Consider the following 26,371-nt stretch of genomic DNA (forward strand, 5'->3'; position numbering starts at 1 on the left):
TATATACCTGTTATATTAGAAAAATCTTTTAAACTAATATGAAATTTCGAGTCAGTTAAGTTAGTGGTCCCAAGAATCATCACAAGAATAGAGTTAACTTAGATTAGGTTGTTAGGTGGTTATTTTTTAAAAAAACTATACTCATCCATAATACATGTTACGTTAATAACTAAAATATTATAAATTTTAAACATCAGACATTTACAAGTCACAACATATCACTAACATCTGTTGCAAATATTAAATATTCTTAATCTTTTTAAATGGAGGATGGGATCGTGTTAGTTGTAACCGTATTTTATGGTTAGTTGGGTTTGACTAAACCAGAAAAATATCAACTCGTAAACGGAACCAAATGTTTTATTTTTAAAATATTCAACCCAACCTTTATGGTTCAAGTTCGGTAGTTTGGGTTATTCAGATTATCAGGTCATATAGATACTCTCGTAGATTTTTAAAACGTATCAGTAACATCTGTTAGAAACGTTAAATATTCTTAATCTTTTTAAAAGTAGGTTCGGTTTGTGTTAGGTTTGACTAAACCAAAAAAATATCAACTCGTAAACCGAACTAAATGTTTTGTTTTTAAAAAATTCAACCCAACCTTTATAGTTCAGTAGTTTGGATTATTCAAATTATCAGGTCATATAGACACTCTGGTAGATATTATTATTATTATTATTATTATTCTTCGTATATATATTTTAAAATAACTTTTAAATTTCTTTTCGATTTTTACTTTATTATAATTCACGTTGCTTTCTTAAATGGTGGAAACATATTCACGCATTGTATTTTTTGTTGAATAAAAATTATTATAATTATTTTATCAAATTTGCTAAATTTGTATGCATTTAAATAAAAGGAAATAATAATAATAATAATAATAATAATAATAATAATAAATGGAATGCATTTTTTAAAATATTTAAATTGGCAAGTGCTAATTTAATTTATTAAAATGAAAAATAAATAAATAAAATAAAAAGGAAAGGTGGAGTCCAGAAGAAAAAAAAGAAAGTGGCTCTCTCTTTCTCTAGACTACGCTCACGCATAGGCGGAGCCAACCTCGCGCTTGGCAATAAGCATCTCATTCCTTGTTTGTTCTTCGGAAAAACACACCATTCGAGAAAACCTGCACTTCTTTTCTGCCATTACCAATTCCGGCAACCTCTTTCTTCTTTCAGTTCAATCTGTTCCTATTCCGATGCCGATTCTTGTTTCTTTATTTTAACCTCCGCCGGTTTGATTATCGTCAGATACGACTTTCTCCGACGATTTTTTTTCCTTTTTTTCTCTCTCTCTCTCTCTTCCGTTTTTGTTTCTGGCTTTTTGAAGTGACTTCTACTATGGAAGAAATGTACGGTTTGCAATCGACGGCGGAGTATTCTGATAAGGCGTTGATGTCACCGGAGAATCTGATTCTGCCTCCGGATTATCAGAGCCTACTGGTTAGTTCTGGAGAGTTTCGCGATCGGATTCCGGTGTTTGGATCCAACGAACTGCTTTCGGCGGCGGCTTCGGTGATATCGGAAGCTGAAGCAGCGTCGATCACGATGGAAATTCAATGTGAAGAAGATATGGTGAACGTGATCAAAGCTAAAATTTCTTCTCATCCTACTTATCCTCGATTGCTCGACGCCTATATTGACTGCCAAAAGGTGAACCGGTAGCTCTCTTTCTCTATCAGCCAGAGGAAAAAAAAAAACGCCGGCGGTTCACTGCGTAGTTTCTCGCACTGTGCTTTGAGTTTTTGACACAGACGCCTTACGAAAATTCTAAATCCTGAATCCTAATCCTCTCTTCTTCTTTCTTAATTATCATTATTATTTTTTTTTTCTCGTTCTTGTAACTGGAGAACAAATGCTTTCTCGGCTTTAAATGTTTCCGCAGACGCTGTCAACGAAGACGTAACTAGGATAGAGAGAATTTGGCTATTTACTATTTGCTGGAACGCTTTCTTCTGAGGGTTCAGTTTTTGTCTCCTTCATTTTTCTCTTTCTTTTAAGCTTCGTACGTCTTACAGAACAACATGATTATGCCTATGATCTGATTTCGAATTTGGCTAGAAATTAGGGGGAAAACTGCGAGGAGAGAATTGTTACTTAGTCGTTCAATTTTTTTTTTGAGTAATGATTGTCAGAGTTTGTTTTTTAAGTTGATTATTTATGATACCGAGGCGGTTGAAGTCCGTGGAGGATTGATTATTTGTTGTTGTAGCAAAAACTGGTTCGCATGAATTATGAGATGCGGGTTTATTGTGCGCAGGTAGGAGCGCCTCCGGCGATTTCACATTTGTTAGAGGGAATCCGTCAAGAAAGCGACATTTGTAACCGTCACGCTGTAGCCACGTGCTTAGGCGTCGATCCTGAACTCGATGAATTCATGGTCACTACTTCCTTCTTCTTCTCCATGAACAATCAAAATCTCTCTCTCTCTCTCTCTTTCTCAATTTCTCAGTGTTGTTTTCGTTTTGTTAATTTTATGGTTTCTTTTTTGTTCTCAGGAAACGTACTGCGATATGTTGGTGAAGTACAAATCAGATCTCAAGAGGCCTTTCGACGAAGCAACCACGTTCTTGAATAAGATCGAGCTGCAACTTAGTAACCTCTGCAATGGCGCCTTCTCCAGAAGCCTTTCCGGTCAGTATTGTATAATCATTACTTACATTTGATTAATCACTTTCCGTTTCGAATGGTACTGTTTTGTTTGGGTTTATTACGCTAATTAAGATTAATTAATTATATTTTATCGTCGTTGCCTGTGTTGGTCTCGAAGAACGAAGAAAATAATAATAACAACGACAATAATAAAAGATTGGTAGATTACTGACCGCTGATTGAGAAACCTAAGATCTTAATAACCGATAACACAAAGGAACAGCAAAACCCTAGGAACTATATTGATCATCGGCCTGTGTCTTTGATTGCAACGCTTATCTACAGTCGCTGTTTTTGGATTACGACCTTGTTAATTGTTCGTTGAATGGTGATTCTTTATTGATTACATTGGAAATCTTCGAGTGCAATAATGAAGCTTCCAAACAGTGTTTTCTAATAATTTAGTGTTTTAATTATTACATTTTGCTTTGGTTTAATTGAAGTTGTTCATCTATCTTGTTTGTTGTGTTTGTTTCTTTTTCCTCGCTTTTCTTATCCCTTTTTTAAAAAAAATCTTTCCGATTTTCATGTTATATGACCAAAAAATATAAAAATGGAATATAATATCAAAATCAATCCTGAAAGTGTGAACTTTTCTATGTTTAAGATTCTGATTTTGACATTTCAGAGTTACCTTCGAAATAGGAATATGATTGGGCATATGATATTAGTTAATAATGTTTTTCCATATTTATCAACTGGTAGAAAATCCTCTCGTAAGGCTTTCAATTATATATGTATCTCATTTTTTATGGACTCCTCCCTTTAACTAGTCCTTCTATCTCTCTCTCTCTCTCTCTATAATTATAGACAAAATGGTACTTGTTTTTAATTCGTTGGTCCGAAATACAGGTTGCCTCAACCTATCCTCTCTTGTCTTTTGAGTTCTTAAATGAGGTGTCTTAGTAAACACATCAATTCATTACCATATTGTTAATGTATTTTATTTCCATATATGCTATTTTATATCGTTGTGTAGATGCAACTTTTTTTTTTGTTTTTTTTGTTTAATATTGTTATTTTCTTTAATTTTCGATCCCAAATCCTATGGAAAACTTCAAGTTACTCCTATATATTTTGCCTTTCTGTGTTGCTTAGAGCCTTTAGTATTGAGAATAATTAGTGAATCATGCCAAATATTGCATTAAAATTTCAAGAGGAATGACAAAATCATATATTTTTGTCTTCCAATATTTCAAAGAGAAATTGATATTGGTTTTGTATATACTTTGAGTAGTAGATAGAAGGTCAAGAAGCCATTGGTCCTACCCACATATATTTGTTCTAACAATAATTTTTTCAATTGATCACTGTTGTAGATTTTTTTTGGGGGAAAAAAGTAGTTTGGAATGTCATTAAGGAGATAAAAGATGTGAATAATTCTCACTCTAACAGCAAATATCATTGCATTAGTGTGTTAATCAATGAATGTGTCCGTATTATATGCTGAATCTTTCTTAAGATATATGATAGACATTATCTTAATGTGATTGTGATAGCTGTGATAATGTTTGTCGAAGATATTTTATTATAATGTCAAATTTCAATGGAGCGTGAGTGGTTGATGTAAGATGTGGAAAATTTGAAAATGAACCTTGAGACTTGTCAAGTGCTGCGGACTACTGATAAAGTGAAGTTGCAGCAGTATCTTCTTGAAACTTTATTATTAGTTCATTTAAGTTCTGAATAATTTCAATCCCCAGGTAGGAGAAACCTCATTATTAAAGAACATCACTGACTTGCTTTGTGTTGTAATGCTCTCTAGTTTCTCTGACATGCAACTTATGAGAATGGGCATGGCAGGCTTTAAAGCTTAAATATGATAATTAAAAAAATGAGTGATCTTAAAAGAAAAGCTTGTAAATCAAAGATAATGGTTGGCAACTATTGTTTTTAATTTACTTTGGAAGTACAAATTAACTTTTCAGGTGTGATGTTATCTCCATTAAAAAAATAGCCTCGTGTTCGACTTGTCTTAGCACGAGAGCTTTAGTGAGTTCTTTATTTGCTTTCTCATATATATTCACTTATATAAAAGTCTCTTTGGACATGCGACCGTTGGCAGACTTCCATTTGGATTTCATAGGGCATATATTCACGTGCTCGAACGGTATTTTGCTGCCAAAATCTGGCTGGCTCATTTTTAGCAAGAACTTTGCATCTCGGACAACAAGGATTTGGTCCGATATATTAGGCTTATTTTCTTACTACATTATTGCACTCTCTTTGGACTTTTAATTTCTAAGGGAATTCCTTTGTATTACGTAGTCGTAATGCTTTTCCATCCACATCCAGACCATCATTGATAGATAGATTTGTCTCAAGAGGAAGCTAGGTCATAATTTTGATTAACGAAAGTGGGATTTGTTAGCAGAAATTATTCCAGAAAACTGAAACGGTATGACCGGTTGATGGTATTTAATGTCATCATCAACACATTGATTTTTGTTTGGATTTCTACTTCTAGTTCGATATCCGTAAAGGCGATGATCTAGCTGTGATCATCATATAAAATCACTAAGTTTCTTTCTGGACAGTGAGTACTGCATTATTTTGTCTGGAACCACCAGCTAATTAAAGATCCCCTTTCTTTGGATGTATAAAAAATTGATGTAATGGCATGAGTAATCATTACATATTGGTTGCATATCTAGCTTACTTGTGATGTTTGTGAGTTGGTTTTTATAGTGTTTTCTGCTGGTTACTGTGAAGCTTCACATAGATAGCAGTAATCGAATTATCTTTTCTCCGAACCCACTATTTGTGTACAGCAGGATTCCTTGCATATGAACTCTAATGTGTCCCAAGTTTTATTGACCTGGATCCGAGCCTTTTGATGAAGAAGAATTAGATGGGTCTTTAAACCTAGGGTCTGTAAGCGCGAGTACTGGTGGGTACATACTTATATCTGCCATTAGGGAAGAACGAAGCTTTTTATTTCTCCCATAGTTATTTTACTTGGTCTGCGGAGAAGGGTTTTAACAGGTCCTCAATATAATGGTCACGGCTTGTTTTGCTTGATCACCATTATCATTCAGGAGTAAGAAGCTTGAAAGGACAGCGTGCGGGGTAGAAAATAAGTTCTGGTAAAGGCATGTCCCACGATGAATACTGAGAAAGTTAAGAAAGGGACAAAGAAATAAAGGGAAAAGTTTAGGGGAAAGCCCGGGTTGAGCGGGTGGTCGAGGTTTCCACACTGTCACATGTACTCCCGCAGTTTTCGCTGCGAAGGTGCTTTTGGTGCCCTCTCTCACCCCACGCAATTAGTCACTCCTAGCTGGTTAGTGGTTGTCACTTCTATCGACATGTACTCTGCCGTGTTCTTTGTGCAGATGACGTGTACGACACGTGTCTCTTTCTTGCTGGGTAGCTGAGGTTTACTGTACTCACCCTCACTCATATCCTTTGCTTTATCTTTTCCCCTTTTGGGTCCCTCTTTTTCTTTCTTACACTAAGATTGAAGTAGGTGCCTATCACCGACTTTTTACCTTTGTCTGAACAGAATCAGCTAACTAGGCAAGAGATGGGGTTGGATCAGAATAGTTCCTCGCTAACCAGGTGGGATTCTCATGTTCTTGCCAACAAAATAATCACACTCCCACGTCCGGATTATTAATTTTTTTTTTCTTTCAAACTTCTAAGTGTGACATTTGAAAGTCTTGGTCTGAAAAGGGTGGGCATTTAATTCACTATCAACTAACAACTACCATGTGCTTTGTTCCTGGCTGTGTGACTGGGCATTACCCGGTTGTAAGGATATGGGTAAAGGGTCACTTTCTAGCTAAAGGGAACTGCACCAGGTCGTGTGGTGGGGTCATTGTATTACTGCTCATGGGATTATCATCGAGTGAGGGAGGAGATTTTTAATACAAACCTCGAGACTCTCGTGGGTCATTCCAGAAAGTGAATTTATGTGGCCGTTCAGTCTTGTCTATTCTGACTGTGAGTTCCTCACGCACCCATCTCCCCCGTCTGACAAATGACTTAACCAGACACTGCTGAAACGCACCTTGGCTTCTCTTTTCCTTCTTCCCCTTTTGCAGTTGGCAGTCAAATCCTCGTTTTACCTTTGAATGCCTTTCTCTGTGGGGTCCTCTTCATCATGTCCTGCCCTTTCAATGTCAATCTGCCCTTCTTACTGAGATGTTGAATCTTATTATTATTATTTTTTATTGCATTTTGGTTATATACAGTATCTGAATTATTACTGCCAAGTAAGAATATTTTTACTGTAACGTGATTAATAGATGAAGGAGCTGCCTCGTCGGATGAAGAGTTGAGTGGAGGAGAGATGGAAGCTGTGGAGGCGGAGACTCAAACCAAAGGCGAGAAAAGGGATCTCAAGGATAAGCTATTACGTAGATTTGGCAGTCATATTAGTAGCTTAAAATTGGAGTTCTCAAAGAAGAAGAAAAAAGGAAAATTACCAAAAGAAGCCAGGCAAACCCTCCTTGAATGGTGGAATGTTCACTATAAATGGCCATATCCTACGGTATGTTTGCTTATAACCTTTCTTAAATTTTCTTAATGCATTACCACAGTTCATCATGCCATACTCACGTACTATTTCCAATATAAATTGTGTGTTAAACTATAAGTTTATTTCAACTTATTTAATTAAATATCAAAATCAACACAGCTCATTATTAATTGACATTAGATGTTGGAGTTCAAATTTCCACCCAAAATGCTTTTTTTAAACTTAAATAAAGCGGCGGTTTGGATTAAATAATAAATTCCCACATCATGGAGAGATATATTCAAATATTGCTTCAAGTTTGAGGGCCATAATCCACTGCTTTTAATCATACAGGAAGCCGATAAGGTTGCACTGGCAGAGAGAACAGGGCTTGACCAGAAGCAAATTAACAATTGGTTCATAAATCAGCGGAAACGCCACTGGAAGCCATCAGAGAATATGCAGTTGGACGGAATGGATGAGCTTTCTTCAGGTAGATTCTTCAGAGAGGACTGAAACACACTTTAAATGATCTCAATATGTATATTCCCAATGCTGTTTGAGCTCTTGTTTGCTTTCCCTTCCATGTATATCTAATCTATATATATATATATATATATTCATATGGCTAAGAATTTGGACACTGAAATTATTGCTTGTGTAACCAACAAAGAGAATAAATTCCAGTTTCTGGCATGCCTACTCTTCAAATTTCTAAGAACAAGAAGTTTACAGTTATCCTAAATGTGCAGAGACAGTTAGAAGCTGAAAATTTCCTCGCATTATTAGATTACATGGACTCAAGTCTCTATGTTCTCTGCAAGAACAAAGCTTGGACCTTACACCATACAAATAGCACTTGCCTAACTCTCTGTCTCTGGAGTGTAACTCACAAAGACATAGTCCCTCAGGTCAGATCGGAATGTCGTGTCGTTATAACATAGTCGATGAGAAGTGTGACGGTCTAGGACTTGGGAGTATGACACAATTGGCAAAAACTATGGCTAAGCTATGCCTGTAATTAGGTTTATATACAAGGTCTGGCATCATTTCACAGGAACAACACTCATCTAGGATCGATGATGCTTTGAGTCATGCTAGTTTGTGAATTTTTCGAGTTGGAGTAGAGATTGGGATTGGATGAGTCTGATGAATTGTGTTTTTTTATGTCTCCGCTTGAAGGATGAAGATATGGAGGCTGTTTTGGCTGGGGAATCTCATAGTTTCCATTAAGCATTTTCACAACCATTGACATGGATGGCCTTAAGTCAGCAAAGGCTTGCACACAAACTAGACCTATTTGAAGCAACCACGACGCTTGGTCTCGTGGATAATCGCCTCCAAGGATAGGATCGACAGCTGCATATAGCCTTCCCTCTCCATAAAAATTCCATACCTTGAGAAGCAATGAGGATCAGTGTCGGTTTAACTGTAAATTAGACAAGAATACTATGATGTAATGGAGTAAAGGTTTACCCTTTGTAAGATGGAGGTTGAATCTTGATAGAAGTGACCATTCCTTCTTCCTGTGATAACTTCGATGGCAAAAACTCCGAAACTGTAAACATCGGCCTTTTCAGACAACTTGCCACGTACTACATACTCCGGAGCCATGTAACCTCTGCAAGTGCAAAGCTTGTCAATAGTCTGATGCTTTTAATGTTCGAAGACGAGCTGAAAAGCTAATATTTTCATGAAACTTATAATGTTTGTATTGTAGATGCATGGGTTGAAGCATAATGACAAACTTGTTAAGATTAATCCAATGCATTACACACAGCTTTCCACAATAATCAGACCCAGATTTGTCACTTCTAATGTAACACAGTTCAGATATCTTCTTGATAGACTTCACACAGAATGAATTTCGAAGCAAAATTTAACGGCCCAAGCTCTCTTTGGAATTTTCCTTTCAGCTTCCCCTCGAGATTATTAAAACGCATCTGTTAGGAGAAGGTTTCCACAACTTTATAAAGAATGTTTCAGTCTCCCCCCCAACCAATGTGGGATCTCACAATCCACCCCTTTTTGGGGGCCAGCATCCTCGCTGGCACTCGTTCCCTTCTCCAATCGATATGAGACCCTCCAATCCTTGAGATTCCACATGGGTTGGGGAGGAGAACGAAACGTTCTTTATATAAGGGTGTTCTCCCTAGCATATGCGTTTTAAAAACCTTAAAGGAAAGCTCAAAAGGGAAAGCCCAAAGAGAACAATATCTGCTAGCGGTGGACTTAGGCCGTTACACAACGTGTTTTCATCTAAACTTCTTCGTATCAGGACATCTTTCTCTATACGCATTCGAAATGGCATCAAAAGGTTCTTAAATAATGAGTACCAAATGGTATTCTGAAAACTTACAGTGTGCCAGCAATTGCAGTGCTAATGTGTGTCTTATCTTCAGGAAGCATTCTAGCAAGTCCAAAATCAGCAATCTTTGGAGTGAAATCATTGTCCAGTAGAATATTGCTTAATTTTATGTCCCGATGAATGATTTTCAAATCTGACTCCTCATGAAGATAAGCCAACCCTTCAGCTGTGCCCAACACAATCTTAAACCTGGATGCCCAACTCAGTGGCTGCACGTTCTTGTTACCTTATAAACACATGGAAACAGAGAGATTTAGCTAAAAATCCTTTAAGCATATATAGCAATTCATCGGTGAAATTATTACCAAAAAGGTAATCGTGCAGGCTTTGATTTGGCACATATTCATAAACAAGGAGGCTTTCAGGACCAGTAATACTGCATCCCAACAGCCCGACAAGATTTTTGTGTCGGATGCCACTTATCAAGTTTACTTCATTGAAGAAATGATCCACCCATTGTCTCGTGTTAAAGAACAGCCTCTTGATTGCTACGACTCGACCATCTGAGAGAGTTCCCTGATTAACATGAGAAACGTTAGAATGTAACAGCCCAAGTCCACCACTAAGAGATATTGTCTTCTTTGAATTTTTCCTCAAAGTTTTTAAAACGTGTCTGCTAGGGAGAGGTTTCCACACTCTTATAAAGAACGTTTCATTCTCCTCCCTAACCGATGTGGGATCTCACACATAATCATACCTTATAAACTGAGCCAGAGCCTCCTTGTCCAAGTTTATTGGATTGGTCGAAGTAATTAGTGGCCCTCTCAAGGGTCTCATATGAAAAATTAAGCTTGGACTTGTTAACAAGAGCCACAAGAGGACCAAGTTGCTTCTTCTCTGAAACAAAAAGACATTGTAATGAGTTGAACAATTTATAGACGATTGAAAGAAGACATTACCATTGCCACAGAATAAAAAGCACATACCTCTGCGTTTCCTCACTACTTTCCTTCTGGCACAGAAAACAGCCGTTGCAAAAATCAATGCAGCAGCCACAGCAGCCGATACCGAAGCCAAAATTATCGCTAGACGACTCCTTCCTGTAAAAAGTTACCATATGAACCATTTGCCACCATATCCCAGTATAACAGTTGATATCTTTACCAAACTAAGTGAAGCAATTGTAAGACAGTGCTAGGTGCCTAAAACAACAAGCAACTATGCAGACCATAATTTCGATGAATCGCATTGTAACAGCCTAAGCTCACCGCTAACAGATATTGTCCACTTTGGCTCGTTACGTATCGCCGCTAGCCTCAAGGTTTTTAAACCGCGTCTGCTAGGGAGAGGTTTCCACACCCTTCCAAGGAATGCTTCGTTCCCCTCTCCAACCGATGTTGGATCTCACAATCCACCCCCCTTGGGGGCCAGTATTCTTGCTGGGTCCAGTGTCTAGCTTTGATACCATTTGTAACAACTCAAACCCACCGCTAACAGATATTGTCCGCTTTGGCCCATTACATTTCGCCGTCAGTCTCACGGTTTTAAAACGTGTCTACTAAAAAAAGGTTTCCACACCCTCACGGTTTTAAAACCGTGAGGCTGATGGCGATACGTAACGGGCCAAAGCAGACAATATCTGTTAGTGGTGGGTTTGGGCTGTTACATGCTTGGTTTAACGGTATCGCTTTACAAACCCGATTCAAGTAAGCTGTTGTAGGCACCTTAGAAAGCTCTAGTCGAACGATCGCATTCACGAGTCATGATTTAGATTTTCACTAGGACTCTTTTGAGCTTACCATTTACAATTTGGTAAGTTTTGTAGGGCCATTCAAGCTACAAACTCAAACACTAAGTTAAAACTCTCCACAAATTCTCTACCTCTCTCTCCACAATGTTCTAAACAGCTACTCAACTCAAGAACAATAGAAAAAGCAGGGCATCAAAGAAATAAGAAGTAACCAAGTGAAGAGGCAAATCATCAAACAATACATCTGCAAGTAAACAAGACCAAACTCACCATTTCCTCCAGTGGCGGTCGCCGTGCTGTTGAAATAGAATCGTTCAGTTGAATATCTGAAGAAACAGCCAGAATTCAGCACCCTTCCATCGGCTTTTGGAGGACAGGTAGCAATTTCCTTAGCTGCATCAGCCAAACACTTCGAGCAAGAATCCCCTCTCACAAATTTCCAACACTGAGCCAATCCATAAACCGAGACATTCCTAAAATCCACCAATCCTACAGCAAATCCATCGTTCTTGGGCGCTACAACACTCAAATTCCTCGCTAATTTCATAGCGTTATCACTAAAAATGGTCCGATTCCCTCTATAATCCACCTTCCCACATACAGGCCTATCCACAGCACTCAAAGATTCATTGAAGAAATTATAATAATCATACCTAACATAGCATCCATCATAGAACAGTCTACCTCCGCGAGTAGCAAGCTGAAAGGGAAGACACCGCAGGATCTGAGTTTTCATCTGCGCAAAACAGAGATCGCAGTCCGATTGAGTAAGATCATTCATACACTGACCAAACGCATAAACCGTCGTATTTCCAGTCCCGTTCACAACGTTTGCAAATCGCTGTGAAGCAATAAGAGGAGTAACCGCATCCATCGTCGCCAAGAAATTCGTCACGAAGGTAGATCGCTCCAGCGGCGAAGCGGTGTTGTTCGAACATATGAGAGCCACCTCAGTGGCTCTCGGATCAGCCACAGACTCAATTACAAAACGAAACAAGAGAATCAAAAGAAATCGGATCAAGAAGGAGAAATCGTGAGGTTTCATTTTGATGATTAGAACAAAATCAGAGAAAGAAATCGGAATTGTAAGGATTTACAAACGGAAGCGAAGCCATTGAAAGGGATTATGTATGGGAAGGAAGGTACAGATGCGGCTTCCATTGTTGACTTTGCGGACTGTAAGAGACGACTAAGACGCGTACTCGCCGGAACATATTGCAAACAAAAAATTAATTACACTTCATAATTAAACTCCGCGGCAGTTTTATACACACATTTTTGGTATGTGACAATTTTCGTGTTATTTATAATAATAAAAAATAAAATAATATATCATTAAATTACGTGTTAAATACTAAATAAAATAAGTATGTAATTTTTATTTTTCGTCCTAAATTGGATTCCTTATTGTCTACAATAGATCGACCCAGAAAGGACAAATAGCAAAATATGTGGATTCTCGAAAGAAGTTTCCTGTTTGGTTAAGGGACGTGATTGAAACATCCGACATGCAACCATAAACAACACCCCGTGGATAAGCATGACCGTGACACTATGCAAGGTCGATGCTTGCATATGCACAAGACTACTGTGCACCATCGACTTGGATGTTTTTTCAATATGAGGGCTCACGTACAATATTTAGAATGAGTTAATTGAAGCATCGGGTCATTTGATTAAGAGGGTATATTTTATAATACTAAAAATCATAGACGTTGACTTCTATTACGACTATTTTTTTTAAGAAAATAAATAATAATTTAATGCAAAATAGGGATATGATTTATTATTATTATTATTATTATTTAAATACATTTTCGTAACTACATATTTATTGATAATAAAATAACATTTTTCATATTTAAATGATTAAAATTTCTTTAAAAAAACTGGAAATTTATAATTATATGTCTATGGATTAATATTAAAAAATGTTTATTATGTAAATATTATTATTTTTGTATAATATAATAATATATTATATATATATATATATATATAAATAATTTGGCTGAAATACTAATCTTGTTGTGGGACCCACTTGAGTGGGTAGATTGGGAATTGATGTTTTTATTTTTTTAAAAATAAATTAATGGATTTTCTGTTCCAGTCCATTAGCAGCCGATTCTTTTGACCTTCTGCGTTGACTTCTGACCAATAATGGAATTTTGAGGGTGTTTTTTTTTTCTTTCATTTTTTTAAATTTCTCATTATTCATTTATTTTTATTTTATTTTAATTTAATAATAGACTAATTAGTTGAATAATCTCCATCTTAATCTATAATAACATGTATTACATAAATTAGAATTTTAAATAAATACCGATAATTAATTTTTATAAAATTAAATTACTGTCCAAATTGGTTAAAATAAATGAAAGTAAAACGAGACTATTTCTTCATTGGTGTCGAATTTAAACTTTAAAATTTATTTATCTTTAATAACCGTTGGATACAATGAAGAAAAACTACTTAATTTTATTCTAACGGGTGTAGATTGGTGCAAATTCTCACACATAATTAAAAAAAAAAAAAAAACTTAAAGGAACGAGCACAAATTGATTACAACCATTTATTAAAGACATAAAAATTGAACGTATTAATACCATAGAATCATATATTTGCCTTACTCACATTATTTTTTAAATATATTTAATAAATTTTAAAGTTAAATTTTTCTTTTCGGTTAAATTTAATCTATAAACTTTTAAATTTATGTCTAATTAGTCGATTAACTATTAAAAAATTGCCATAAATTCTTCCATTTTTAATTTTTTTTATTTAATATCTAATTTTTTTAAAAAATTAATAAGCATGGGTCCATTATTATTATTATTATTATTATTGAAATTTTGCTTATTAAATAGTCAATGTCTTTTAAAAGTCATGAACCTAAATAAAAAGAATTTAAAATTAAAAATTTAAGCGAACATAAAATTTAATTTAATTTCTAATAAATCAATTAAAATTTTAAATTTTTGAATAAATAAAAAATCTATTAAATTTATAATTTAATAAATTATATATAAATTAATGGAGAGTGTGAGAAAAAAAAAAAAAAAAAAAAATTAATGGAGGACCGGACACCACCAAGTATGCGTCTATTCTCAAATGATTGTTCCTCAATCTCACGGCGGCCCCATTTTTGAATTTCTGGTCATTTCGGTCTTTTAATTTATTTAATTTTTCTTATTTTTTTCAAAATTCTTTTTATTAATGACATTTTCGTCCCACCATTTCCTTTTAATTTCCTTCCTTATTCTATTATATAATTTATTTATTTATCGCCATGATTTGTACCTAATTATTTATTTGGGGATGAATTTTGTTGGCAAAGTTTATATGTTAGGTATATTTTTATTTACTTTCGTGTTATTTTATGTGTAATTAATTATTTTACGAAGTCCAAATAATAATATTATATGACCTTTACCTACTCGTATTAATAATATAACTATATGGTCTTTACCTACTCGCATTATATGTATAATCAATTCATACGTAAAATATAGAACAATTTGAGGTTAGACTATATAAATGAAAGCGGAAAAAAAAAAGGCAAATAATTTTTACCTAAAATTAAAGTAACTTTGACTTTTGGATTTTTTTTGAATTATAAAAAGATATTTAAGCTACGGTTGTCAAAATTAGAATAAAGTAATGCATAGACTTTCACAAGACATGGACAAAAACATTTATTTGAGCTGGGAGAACGTGACTCGTAATAAAATGGGTGAAACTATGTATAGTATTTGGTATTAAAATTGCACTTTTTCGACAACAAAATAACGATGGCGTGACACTTGTTTTAACTCATCAAACAAATCAAAATTGTATATTGCCGACAATTCAGACGTGGGCTATAATAAGTTAATCACAAGTTCCAAACCCAACATCCCCACGAATACACCTTTTGGGCCCTAATATCAAGAGGCCCAACATCTATGGGCTCTAATATCAAGAGGCCCAACATCTATGGGCCCTATTATCAAGAGGCCCAACATCTATCAGATGATTGTCATTAAAATGGGCTCAAATATTCATAAATCAAGAGGCCCAATATCTCTTAGATGATATTGTCATTAAAATGGGCCCAAAAATCCAGAAATCAAAAGGCCCAACGTCTCTTAATGATCGTCACTAAAATGGGCCCAAATCCAACATCTCCCCTCCCATCCTTCTTCTTCTTACTCCACGTGGCAACTCTCCATAACCTTTGGGTAATTAAAATAATTTAATTTTAAATAGTTAGTTTAGCTAGAATAATGGTTAAGCCATTTTTATTTTGAGACTAACTAGAGACAAAAAAAAAAAAAAAAAAATGTATATATATATATATAAAATAAATAAATAAAATAATAATATTAAAAATAAATAGTGTCCTAATAATTATTAATTCACGGGACAAAAAATTTTAAAAGCTTGTCAATATATGGACGAAAACAGTTTATCGACACCTCATAGATTATTTTCAAATTTTTTAATGTCATTTTTAAAAATTAACGAGTATTTTTTAAATGCGATAAATATTTTGTTTAATCTTTTTATAAAGTTTAAAATATTAATGAAACTTTTAAAAATTCAGCCGTATTTTTTAAAATAATTTAAAAAGTTTAATCTATTTTCATATAAAATTAACGGTAAAGGAAACTCTTACCAATTTAAAAATATTTTTGAGATAAAGTTGAATTAAAGCGTATTTTTATTAATTTAGTTTTGTTTTTATAATATATTGGAGGATAATTTTAATAAATTAGTTAAAATAATTAAAGATATATTTAAAAATAATTTTAAAAATAATTTGTAGGTCCGGTCATAAGTTAATATATATATAAAAAGTAGGGCAAATTGATTTTCAACTCCGAGCAGGAAAGAAGAAAAATAGGCGTAGTGGGCACCGACCGGCCCATCGAGTGGCCCACCGCGTGCGACGTCGGTAACCAGGTAGGTAGATTCTAATGGAGCCAAATTGGAGGTCACTACTGTAATGCCGAGCCGCATCTTTGTAGAATTTGCAGTTCCAGCAACGTGCAACCCACTTGGTGTTAACCCTTCTTTATAGAGCTTTCCAGGTATTCAACTATATAAACCACTTCACCCACCATAACAGTTCCAAGTGGATTCTATTTTATTCCTTTTGCTTTCTACACTTTCTTCTTTTTTATCTATTAATGCCGCTTTTGATACCCCACTATTCCAATAACCCCTTCTATAGGGTGGTTTTGATGATTTATGTTACGTATAATGTATCCGTTCAAGCCCATCGTTAGTGGATATTGTTCGATTTGATTTGATACGTATCGTTTGTTTGTCTCACGGTCTTAAACCGTGTATGTTAGAGAGAGGTTTCTACACCCTTATAAGAAATGTTTCGTTCTCCTCTCAACCCGATGTTGGATCTCACAATCCACCTCTCTTGGGGGGCTGCTTCGTGTATGGCTCTGATACTATTTATAACAGCCTAAGCCCACTGCAAGCAGATATTGTCCGCTTTGGTTCAATATGTATTGCTGTTAACCTCATGATTTTTAAATGCGTCTACAGAGAGGTTTTCATACCTTATAAGGAATGTTTTGTTCTCTTGTTCAACCGATGTGGGATCTCACAATAGGACACTGGGTGATATGCCAATAAGGACGCTGGGCCTTGAAGGGGGTGGACATTGAGTGGTGTGCCAGCGAGGACATTGGTTTAGGGCATGGATTGTGAGATCCCACATCGATTGTTGAGAGGAATGAGTGCCCAGTGAAGACGCTGGGCCTCGAAGGGGCAGGGTGGATTGTGAGATCACACGTCAGTTGGAGAGGAGAACGAAGCATTCTTTATAAGAGTATGGAAACCTCTCCCTAACCTGCGCGTTTTAAGAACTTTGAGAGGAAGCATTTTGGTTCTCGTGAGTCAAGTGGTTTGAAGTGAGGTAAATTGTTCTGATATTGGGTTTACTTTTTTAAGGGTCCGCAACTACGTTATCCAAGTTTAAGAAGTAAAAGTTGGAGCGTTTATACTTTAAAAACTATTTGTAACAGTCAAAGCTTACCGCTAGTAGATATTATCTTTTCTGGGTTTTTCTTCTCGGGCTTCTCCTCAAAGTTTTTAAAACGTGTCTATTATTGGAGAGAGTCTAGTCCTACTTTGACCAGTTCCTTGCACCATCAAGTAACTTGGCTCTGATATCATTTGTAACAGCCAAAAGCCCACCGCTATTAGATATTATCCGCTTTGGCTTGTGAAGTATCATTTGTAACCGCCAAAGTTATGAGGTTTATCTTTATGATAATTTTTGGAACTTGAAACTACATACTTTTCATATATTCATATAAACAGTTCAAGTTCACCGCTAGTAGATATTATTCACTTTGTCCGTTACGTATCATCGTCAGCCTCACAGTTTTAAAACGTGTCTACTAAGGAGAGGTCTCCACACCCTTATAAGGGATGCTTCGTTCCTCTCTCCAACCGATGTGGGACCTCACAATCCACCCTCTTGTGGTCCAGTGTCCTCGTTGGTGTCTGGCTCTGATACCATTTGTAACAACTCAAGCTCACCGCTAATAGATATTGTCCGCTTTGCCAGTTACGTATTGTCATCAGCCTCACGGTTTTAAAACGCATCTACTAGAGAGAAGTTTCCAGATCCTTATAAAGAGTGCTCCGTTCCTCTCTCTCCAACTCAAATTCGAAAGATGGACGGTCCATGTCAGCAAAACAGCATCTCCTGCAAGTTTAAGAACCTTTTCCCAACTCAAAGGTATCAATTTTATTTAAAGCCAACTAGTGCCATTATGATAATTATGCTGTGCCGTAGGTAGCTTTCATAATTTGGCTGATTCAAAATTTTATACACAACAAATAAAGCTCCTACGAATAATCACAACTTTCACTAATTTTAATACGTTTGATTCACTTGCTTAAGATGCAGTTTACTTTATGTTTATTCTTTTTTAGCTCCTTGTCATTCGGAAAGTGAGATTCCACGTCAATTGGGGAGGAGAACGAAACATTCTTTATAAGGGTATGGAAACCTCTCCCTAGCAGACGTGTTTTCAAAACCTTGAGAGAAAGCTCGAAAGAGAAAGTCCAAACAGGACAATATCTACTAGTGGTGAACTTGAGTTGTTACAAATAGTATCAGAGCCAGACACTGGGCGATGTGTCAGTGAGGAGGCTGAGAGGCGGTGTGCTAGCAAGGATGTTTGGCTTCGAAGGGGAGGATTGGAGGGTCCCACATCGATTGAAGAAAGGAACAAGTGTCAGTGAGGACACTGGGTCCTGAAGGGGTGGATTGTGAGATCGCACATGGGTTGGGAGGAGAACAAAACATTCTTTATAAGGGTATGAAAACCTCTCTCTAGTAGACGCGTTTTAAAAACCAGTCAAAAGGGAAAGCTCAAAGAGGACAATAACTACGAGCGGTGAGCTACTTTTCTGAAATATGGCGGGCCTTGAATTCTCTATATATATCTACCCTGTTTCCATTAGAACTTGGCTTAATTGAAGTGAAATAAAGAGAGCTTTTGGAGATGAACAAAGGAAGCAAGATTTTAACTCTTTTTCTGGTCTCTTTGCTGGTGTCTTCTTCTGTGGTTCCATTAGAGGCAAGGAAGCATCATCACAACAAGAAGAGCAAGCATCAGAAGCAAAAGGGTGGTGCTAAAGGCAGTGGTTCAAGCCCTGCACCAGCTCCACTTCCTGATTATAATCAAACCCAGTCCACCATTTTTAATATCTTGTCTTTTGGAGCAAAGGGAAATGGTGTTTTTGATGATTCCAAGGTAAAACATTGTCCAAAACATCCTTAAAAAACATATATATGGAGACGGAGCTAAAAATAGTGAACTCTGTAGGCACTTATAGCAGCATGGAAAGCTGCATGCAAGATTCCTGGAGCTACATTACAAATACCTTCGGATTATAAGTTTCTTATCAAACCCATAACTCTGAATGGTCCTTGTATGCCTCAGCTTGTTCTTCAGGTTTGTCTTGTTTTGTTTGCTTATTATGATAAGTTAGTGTTGTGATAGTTAATGGGAAGTGGAATTGTAAAGCAGATTGATGGAGATGTATTGGCGCCGCCAAAAGTGAGTTCTTGGTCCAAATCTAGCTTGTTTCAATGGCTGAATTTCAAATGGCTGCATAATTTTACTATTGGTGGCTCTGGGACTGTGGATGGTCAGGGGTTTAATTGGTGGACTGTCTCTACGCTTTATAATAACAAGGTTTGTTCTTTGATTAAGTTAAGATAATTGTATTTAAGACTGTGTTTTGCTTAATCATTTCTTGTTTTTTTTTCTTGTTTCTGCAGAAGAAAGGGAAGCATGTTCCTGACATGAAGCCTACGGTAAACTTTTCTCACTCTTTCTCCCACTTCGTCTCTCTCTCTCTCTCCCGATTTAGATTTAGTGTGAGATTCCACGTCGGTTGGAGAGGGGAACGAAACATTCCTTATAGGGGTGTGGAAACCTTTCCATAGTAAACACGTTTTAAAATCGTGAGGCGGTGTGCTAGCGGTGGGCTTGGGCTATTACAAATGATATTAGAGCCAGATACTGAGTGGTGTGTCAGTGAGGACGCTGGGCTCCCAAGGAGGGTGGATTGTGAGGTCTCACCTTGATTGGAGAGGGGAATGAAGTATTACTTATAAGGGTGTGGAAACCTCTTCGTAGTAGATGTGGTTTAAAACTGTGAGGCTGATGGTGATACGTAACGGGCTAAAGCGGACTATATCTGCTAGCGGTGGGCTTGAGCGGTTACAAAAGGTATCAGAGCCAAACACTGAACGGTGTGCCAACGAGGACGCTAGGCTCCCAAGGGGGGTGGATTGTGAGGTCCCACCTCGGTTGGAGAGGGGAACGAAGTATTACTTGTAAGGGTGTGGAAACTTCTTCGTAGTAGACGTGTTTTAAAACCGTGAGGCTGATGGTGATACGTAACGGGCCAAAACGGACTATATCTGCTAGCGGTGGGCTTGGGATGTTACAAATGGTATTAGAGCTAGACACTGAGCGGTGTGCTAGCGAGGATGCTAGCTCCCAAAGGGGGTGGATTGTGAGATCCCATATCAGTTAGGGAGTAGAACGAAACATTCTTTATAAGGGTGTGGAAACCTCCCCCTAATAGACGCGTTTAAAAACCTTGAGGGAAAGCCCAAAAGGGAAAACCCAAAGAGGACAATATCTGCTAGCGGTGGGCTTGAGTTGTTACAAATGGTATTAGAGCTAGACACTGAGCGGTGTGCTGGCGAGGATGCTAGGCCACCAAAGGAGGTGGATTGTGAGGTCCCACATTGCTTGGAAAGGGGAATGAAACATTCCTTATAAGGGTGTGGAAACCTCTCCCTAACAAACGTGTTTTAAAACCGTGAGGCTGACGGTGATACATAACGGGCCAAATCGGACTATATCTACTAGCAGTGGGTTGGGCTATTACAAATGGTATCAGAGTCAAACATTGAGCGGTGTGCCAGCGAGGACGCTGGGCTCCCCAGATGGTAGGTTTTGAGATCCCACATCGGTTGGAGAGGTGAACAAAGTATTCCCTATAAGGGTGTGAAAACGTCTCCCTAATAGATGCGTTTTAAAACCATGAGGCTGACGTCGCTACGTAACATATCAAAGCGGACAATATCGGTTAACAAGCCCTTGAGGAGTTACATTTACATTTTTTTTTTCTTAATTTTAATTGATTTTTTTTAATACTTGGTTCATAAATGACAGGCTTTAAGATTTTATTCCAGTTACAATGTGACAGTTCGTGACATCACCATAAGAAATAGTCCACAGTGCCATCTGAAATTCGACAACTCGGGCACCGTCAAAGTCGACAATATCACCATTTCTTCGCCAGAGAGCAGTCCCAACACAGATGGAATTCACTTACAGAACACGCAAGATGTCGAAATTCAACACTCGAACATTGGCTGTGGTATGAACCAAGACCATCCAAAGCCCCTTTTTAAATAATATTTTATTGTCATTTCTATATTTAAACTCTGTCTTTCATAACTATTTGTCTCTTTGGGCTTCCCTTCAAGATTTTTAAACGTGTCAGCTGGGGAAGTTTCCACACCCTTATAAAAAATGCTTCGTTCTCCTCCTCAATCGATGTGGGATCTCACAATCCACCTCCCTTTGGGGCCCAGCGTCCTCGCTGGCACTCGTTCCCTTCTCCAATCAATGTGGGACCCCCTAATTCACCCTCTTTGAGGCCCAACGTCCTTGCTAGCACATCACCATGTGTTCACCCCCTTTGGAGCTCAGCCTTTTCGCTGGCACACTGCCCAATGTCTAGCTCTGATACCATTCGTAACAGCTCAAGCCTACTCGTGGATGTTGTCCTCTTTGGGATCGGGCTTCCCCTCGAGGCTTTTAAAACGCGTTTGCGAGGGGGAGGTTTCCACACCCTTATGAAGAATGCTTCGTTCTCCTCCCCAACCGATGTGGGATCTCACAATCCACTCCCCTCTAGGGCCTAGCGTCCTCGCTAGTACTCGTTCCCTTCTCCAATCGATGTGGGACCCCCCAATCCACCCTCCTTCAGAGCCCAGCATCTTTGTTGGCACACCACCTCGTGTCTACCCCCTTCGAGGCTCAGCCTCTTTGCTAGCACACCGCTCGTGTCTAGCTCTGATACCATTTGTAACAGTCAAGCCCACCGCTAGCAGGTATTGTCTTTTTTGGGCTTCCCCTCAAGGTTTTTAAAACGCTAGAGAGAGGTTTTCACACCCTTATAAAGAATGTTCGTTCTCCTCCCCAACCGACGTGGGATCTCACAAAAAATGTCTCCGTTTAACAATATTTTAATTGCAATAGACATAAAGCTACACCAAAAAGAAATAACAAGTAAAGATCAGTGACTAAACAACTTATTTTAAGATTTGTTATTTTATACAGGAGATGACTGTGTTTCCATTCAGACTGGCTGCTCCAACATCCATATTCATCATATCAATTGTGGCCCTGTACATGGCATAAGGTGACTTTTTAATAAACCCAATTCCTGTAAAGAACATTATTTACGGCAGTGATTATAAATTAACCATTTTGTTAAACTTTTCTTAAACATGATTATATTCAGTACTAGAGATTTATTTCTTGCTTATAATTACAGCTTAGGCGGACTTGGTAAAGATAAAAGTGCTGCATGTGTCTCCAATATTGTTGTTGAAAACATCTCAATTCAAAACACTCTTTCAGGAGTGAGGATCAAGACCTGGCAGGTAAAAAAACAAAGTAAAAAAGGGTTAAACTATTATTTTTCTCCTTGAATTATGGTGGCTGTGTTATTTATTTCTTAAAAACTTTTAAAAAAATCGGTATCATTATAGGATCAAACGGTTCTTGTAAGATCCTACATCGATGGGGAAGGAGAACAAAGCATTCTTTATAAGGGTGTGGAAACCTCTCCCTAGCAGACGCGTTTTAAAAACGTTAAAGGGAAAGCTCAAAGAGGACAATATCTGTTAGCGGTGAGCTTGTGCTGTTACAAATGTTATCAAAGCTAGACATCGAGCGGTGTGCCAGCGAAGAGGCTGAACTTCGAAGGGGGTGGACACGAGACGGTGTGCTAGGAAGGACGCTGGGCCCCGAAAAAGGGTGGATTGTGAGATCCCACATCGGTTGGGGAGGAGAATGAAACATTCTTTATAAGGGTATAGAAACCTCTCCCTAATCGACGTGTTTTAAAAGCCTTGGGAGAAAGCCCAAAGAAGACAATATCTACCAACGGTGGGGTTGGGCTGGTACAAATGGTATCAGAGCCAAACACCGGGTGATGTGCCAATGAGGAGGCTGAGCTCCGAAGGCGGGGTGGACACAAGGCGGTGTGCCAGCAAAAACGCTGGACTCAAAGGGGGTAGATTGTGAGATCCCACATCTGTTGGGGTGGATAACGAAACATTCTTTATAAGGGTGTGAAAACCTCTCCCAAGAATATACATTTTAAAAACCTTAAGGAGAAGTCTGAAAGGGAAGGTCCAAAGAGGATAATATCTACTATCTATGGGCTTAAGTTGTTACAAATGATATCAGAACTAGACACCGAGCGGTGTGCCAGTAAAGAGGCTGAACCCGAAAAGGGGTGGAACGAGGTGGTGTGCCAGTAAGGACGCTGGGTCCAGAAGGAAGGTGGATTGTGAGATCTCTTGTCGGTTGGGGAGAAGAACGAAACATTCTTTATAAGGGTGCGGAAATCTCCCCATAGTAGACGTATTTTAAAACCTTGATCCCAAAGATGACAATATCTGCTAGCGCTGGGCTTGGGCTGTTACAAATGGTATCAGAGCCAGACATCGGGCAGTATGCTAGCGAAGAGGCAGCAAGGATGCTGGGCCCAAAGGGGGGTGGATTGTGAGATCCCACATCGGTTGGGAAGAGGACGAAACATTTTTTATAAGGGTGTGAAAACCTCTCGCTAGTAGATGCATTTTAAAAACCTTAAGGGAAAACCCAGAAAGGACAATATCTACTAGCGGTGGGGTTGCGTTGTTCCCGTACTGATTGTCGTGTTCGACGAATATGAACAGGGAGGAGTTGGGTCAGTGAAAAACGTGTCATTCTCCAACATCCAAGTTTCTGATGTAAAGGTACCCATTATGATAGACCAATACTATTGCGACAAGTACAGATGCAAGAACCAAACAGGAGCCGTGGCAATCTCAGGCATAAAATACGATCAAATCATAGGAAGTTACACAGTGCAGCCTATTCACTTAGCCTGCAGCAGCCAAATCCCATGCATAGACGTTGATCTTATAGGTATCCAGCTGAACCCATCTTCAGGATCCAGAGGCTTTCAGAGCGCTCTGTGCTGGAACTCATATGGCAAATCTCAGGCGCCGCTTGTTCCTTCAAGCATAGACTATTGCTTGAGAAGGGGCAGTGGCGCTGTCAGGAGAATTGCTAGGTCCCATGATCATGCCTGCTACTAAATCTGTTCTTGTTTATGTTTTCCAGCTTCCCTTCTGCAGAATTTTTTGGAAAATGTAGGAAGGTGATGATTGTAGAAGCGTTTATGATTGTTGGGTTTGGCGTTGAGATGTTGTAATCTGAAATCATATATGAATCTATTAGTATTCCATTTCCCAGTTAGAACAAAAAAATGGCTCAAATTTCCACTACTCATAATCCGAAAATCTCTCTCTAGTATACGCGTTTTAGAAACTTTGAGGGAAAGCCCAAAAGGGAAAATTTAAAGACGACAATATTTGCTAACGGTGGGCTTGAGTTGTTATAAAGTCAAACACTAGGCTGTGTGACAGCGAGGACGCTGGGTCCCAAAGGAGGTGGATTATGAGGTCTTACGTCGATTGGAGAGAGGAACAAGTGTCAGTGAAAACGTACGTTGGGTCCTGAATGGGGGTGGATTGTAAGATCCCACATTAGTTGGGGAGGAGAATGAAGCCTTCTTTATAAGGGTGCGGAAATCTCTCTCTAACCGACGCATTTTAAAAACCCCAAAGAGGACAGTATCTGCTAGCGGTAGACTTGGGCTGTTACAAATGGTATTAGAGTTAGACACTGGGCGGTGTGCCAGCGAAGAGGCTGAGCCACAAAGTGGGGGTGGACACGAAGTGGTGCACTAGCAAGGACGTTGAGTCTCGAAAGGGGGTGGATTGGGAGGTCATACTTCGATTGGAATAGAGAACGAGTGCTAGCGAGGACAATAGACCCTAAATGGGGGTGGATCGTTAGATTCCACATTGGTTGAAAAGGAGAACGAAACATTCTTTATAAGGGTGTAGAAACCTCTTTTTATCATATGCGTTTTAAATACCTTGAGAGAAAGTCCGAAAGAGAAAGCTCAAAAGAGGGCAATATAATCGTTACAAATAGTATCAGATTCAGACATCGGGCTGTATGTCAGCGAGGATGCTGGGCCCTGAAAGAGAGTAGATTATGATATCTCATATTGATTGGAGAAAAGAACGATATCTGTTAGTGGTAGGCTGAGTAGGGTTGGACGGGCTAAAAGAGAGTTTGATGGCGTTGATAGTGGAGGAAGGCTGGCCAGGAATCAACTGCACGTGCAGCCTAGCTTTCTTTTTCACCCTCTAATGAATATCAAATTTTACAAGAGTTCTAGCTCCTTCAGCAGCTTAACACTTTCCTTCTTAAACGTTGGCCTCCCACTAATATTGCTCTTTACACGCACTCTCTTAGTGCTCTGTTGTCTTCAATCTAAACCAGATGTTCTAGTAAATTCTTCTACTTGGGAAGAACAAAACGGAAAACCAATATAAAATGCATTTTAAAACGGTGAAGTTGACGATTATATGTGACGGGCCAAAACGGACAATATCTACTAGCAATGGGTCCGGGCTGTTACAAATGATATCGAAGCTAGATACCGAGCAATACATAACGGGCAAAATTGGACAATATCTATTAGTAGTGGGAATGAGCTATTACAAATGGTATTAAAGCCAGATATTGAGTAGCATGTTAGCGAGGACGCTGGACACAAGAGGGTGGATTGTGAGGCGAATGAAACATTCTTTATAAGAGTGTCCGGACTGTTACAAATGATATCGAAGCTAGATACCGAGCAATACATAACGGGCAAAATTGGACAATATCTATTAGTAGTGGGAATGATCTATTACAAATGGTATTAAAGCCAGATATTGAGTAGCATGTTAGCGAGGACGCTGGACACAAGGGGGTGGATTGTGAGGCGAATGAAACATTCTTTATAAGAGTGTGAAATGTCTCCCTATAGTGTCAAACGTCTCTCTAACAGACGCATTTTAAAACCGTCTCCCTAACAGACGCATTTTAAAACCGTCCCCCTAATAAACGCATTTTAAAACCGTCCCCCTAATAAACGCATTTTAAAACCGTCTCCCTAATAGACACATTTTAAAACTGTGAGACTGAAAGCCAATTTTAGTCCTAAAAAAAACCCACCATTTAAATAAAAATATTTTAAATATTTTACCAAAATTAAAAAATTAAAAAGTATATTCAAAATTAAAAAGTATATTCTAGTTTAATTATTTAAACGTAAATAAAAAAATACTCGGTCAATGAAAGCCCCACAAAACTACCCGTTATTTTCGGGCAGTTAAGAAAAACGGTTACCGTCATGGTATATAAACGCCAAAACCATGCCACTTGACAGAACCACCCCTCAATCCGTCCCCCGTTATTAAACAGACCTCGAAAAGAACCATAAAAAAAATAAAAAAATAAAATAAA

At 37.9% G+C, this 26,371-nt stretch overlaps 3 protein-coding genes across 5 annotated transcripts; 2 read left to right on the plus strand and 1 right to left on the minus strand.

Moving 5' to 3' along the window:
- Positions 1–986: 986 nt before the first annotated feature.
- LOC111802380 (homeobox protein knotted-1-like 6) lies at positions 987–8,980 on the plus strand. Of its 3 annotated transcripts, none has more exons than XM_087126807.1 (6): positions 987–1,661; positions 2,269–2,388; positions 2,507–2,642; positions 6,908–7,152; positions 7,474–7,612; positions 8,302–8,980. In XM_087126807.1, the coding sequence occupies exons 1-6, from the start codon at positions 1,350–1,352 to the stop codon at positions 8,304–8,306; spliced, it is 957 nt and encodes a 318-aa protein (XP_086982933.1). In that variant the 5' UTR covers positions 987–1,349; the 3' UTR covers positions 8,307–8,980. The 3 variants fall into 3 exon arrangements, with proteins under 3 accessions (XP_086982933.1, XP_023542490.2, XP_023542489.2); XM_023686722.2 differs by lacking the exon at positions 8,302–8,980 and adding an exon at positions 7,872–8,009; XM_023686721.2 differs by lacking the exon at positions 8,302–8,980 and having other exon boundaries at positions 988–1,661; positions 7,474–7,815.
- Positions 7,883–12,396, minus strand: CRK3 (cysteine-rich RLK (RECEPTOR-like protein kinase) 3). The gene is made up of 7 exons (XM_023686718.2): positions 11,448–12,396; positions 10,414–10,527; positions 10,185–10,324; positions 9,793–10,003; positions 9,479–9,713; positions 8,596–8,740; positions 7,883–8,515 (listed from the first exon to the last, which is right to left on the minus strand). Exons 1-7 carry the CDS (start codon positions 12,220–12,222, stop codon positions 8,186–8,188), a joined length of 1,950 nt encoding a protein of 649 aa, XP_023542486.2. The 5' UTR covers positions 12,223–12,396; the 3' UTR covers positions 7,883–8,185.
- Positions 12,397–18,597: 6,201 nt separating this feature from the next.
- On the plus strand, positions 18,598–24,300 carry LOC111802179 (polygalacturonase At1g48100). Its single transcript, XM_023686446.2, has 8 exons — positions 18,598–18,949; positions 19,022–19,150; positions 19,226–19,393; positions 19,480–19,515; positions 20,891–21,098; positions 22,067–22,148; positions 22,284–22,392; positions 23,698–24,300. The coding sequence occupies exons 1-8, from the start codon at positions 18,698–18,700 to the stop codon at positions 24,100–24,102; spliced, it is 1,389 nt and encodes a 462-aa protein (XP_023542214.2). The 5' UTR covers positions 18,598–18,697; the 3' UTR covers positions 24,103–24,300.
- Positions 24,301–26,371: the final 2,071 nt, after the last annotated feature.

This window comes from Cucurbita pepo, chromosome 9 (genome assembly GCF_057944985.1).
Source record: "Cucurbita pepo subsp. pepo isolate OVF chromosome 9, ASM5794498v1, whole genome shotgun sequence".
Classification (NCBI taxonomy): Eukaryota; Viridiplantae; Streptophyta; class Magnoliopsida; order Cucurbitales; family Cucurbitaceae; genus Cucurbita; species Cucurbita pepo.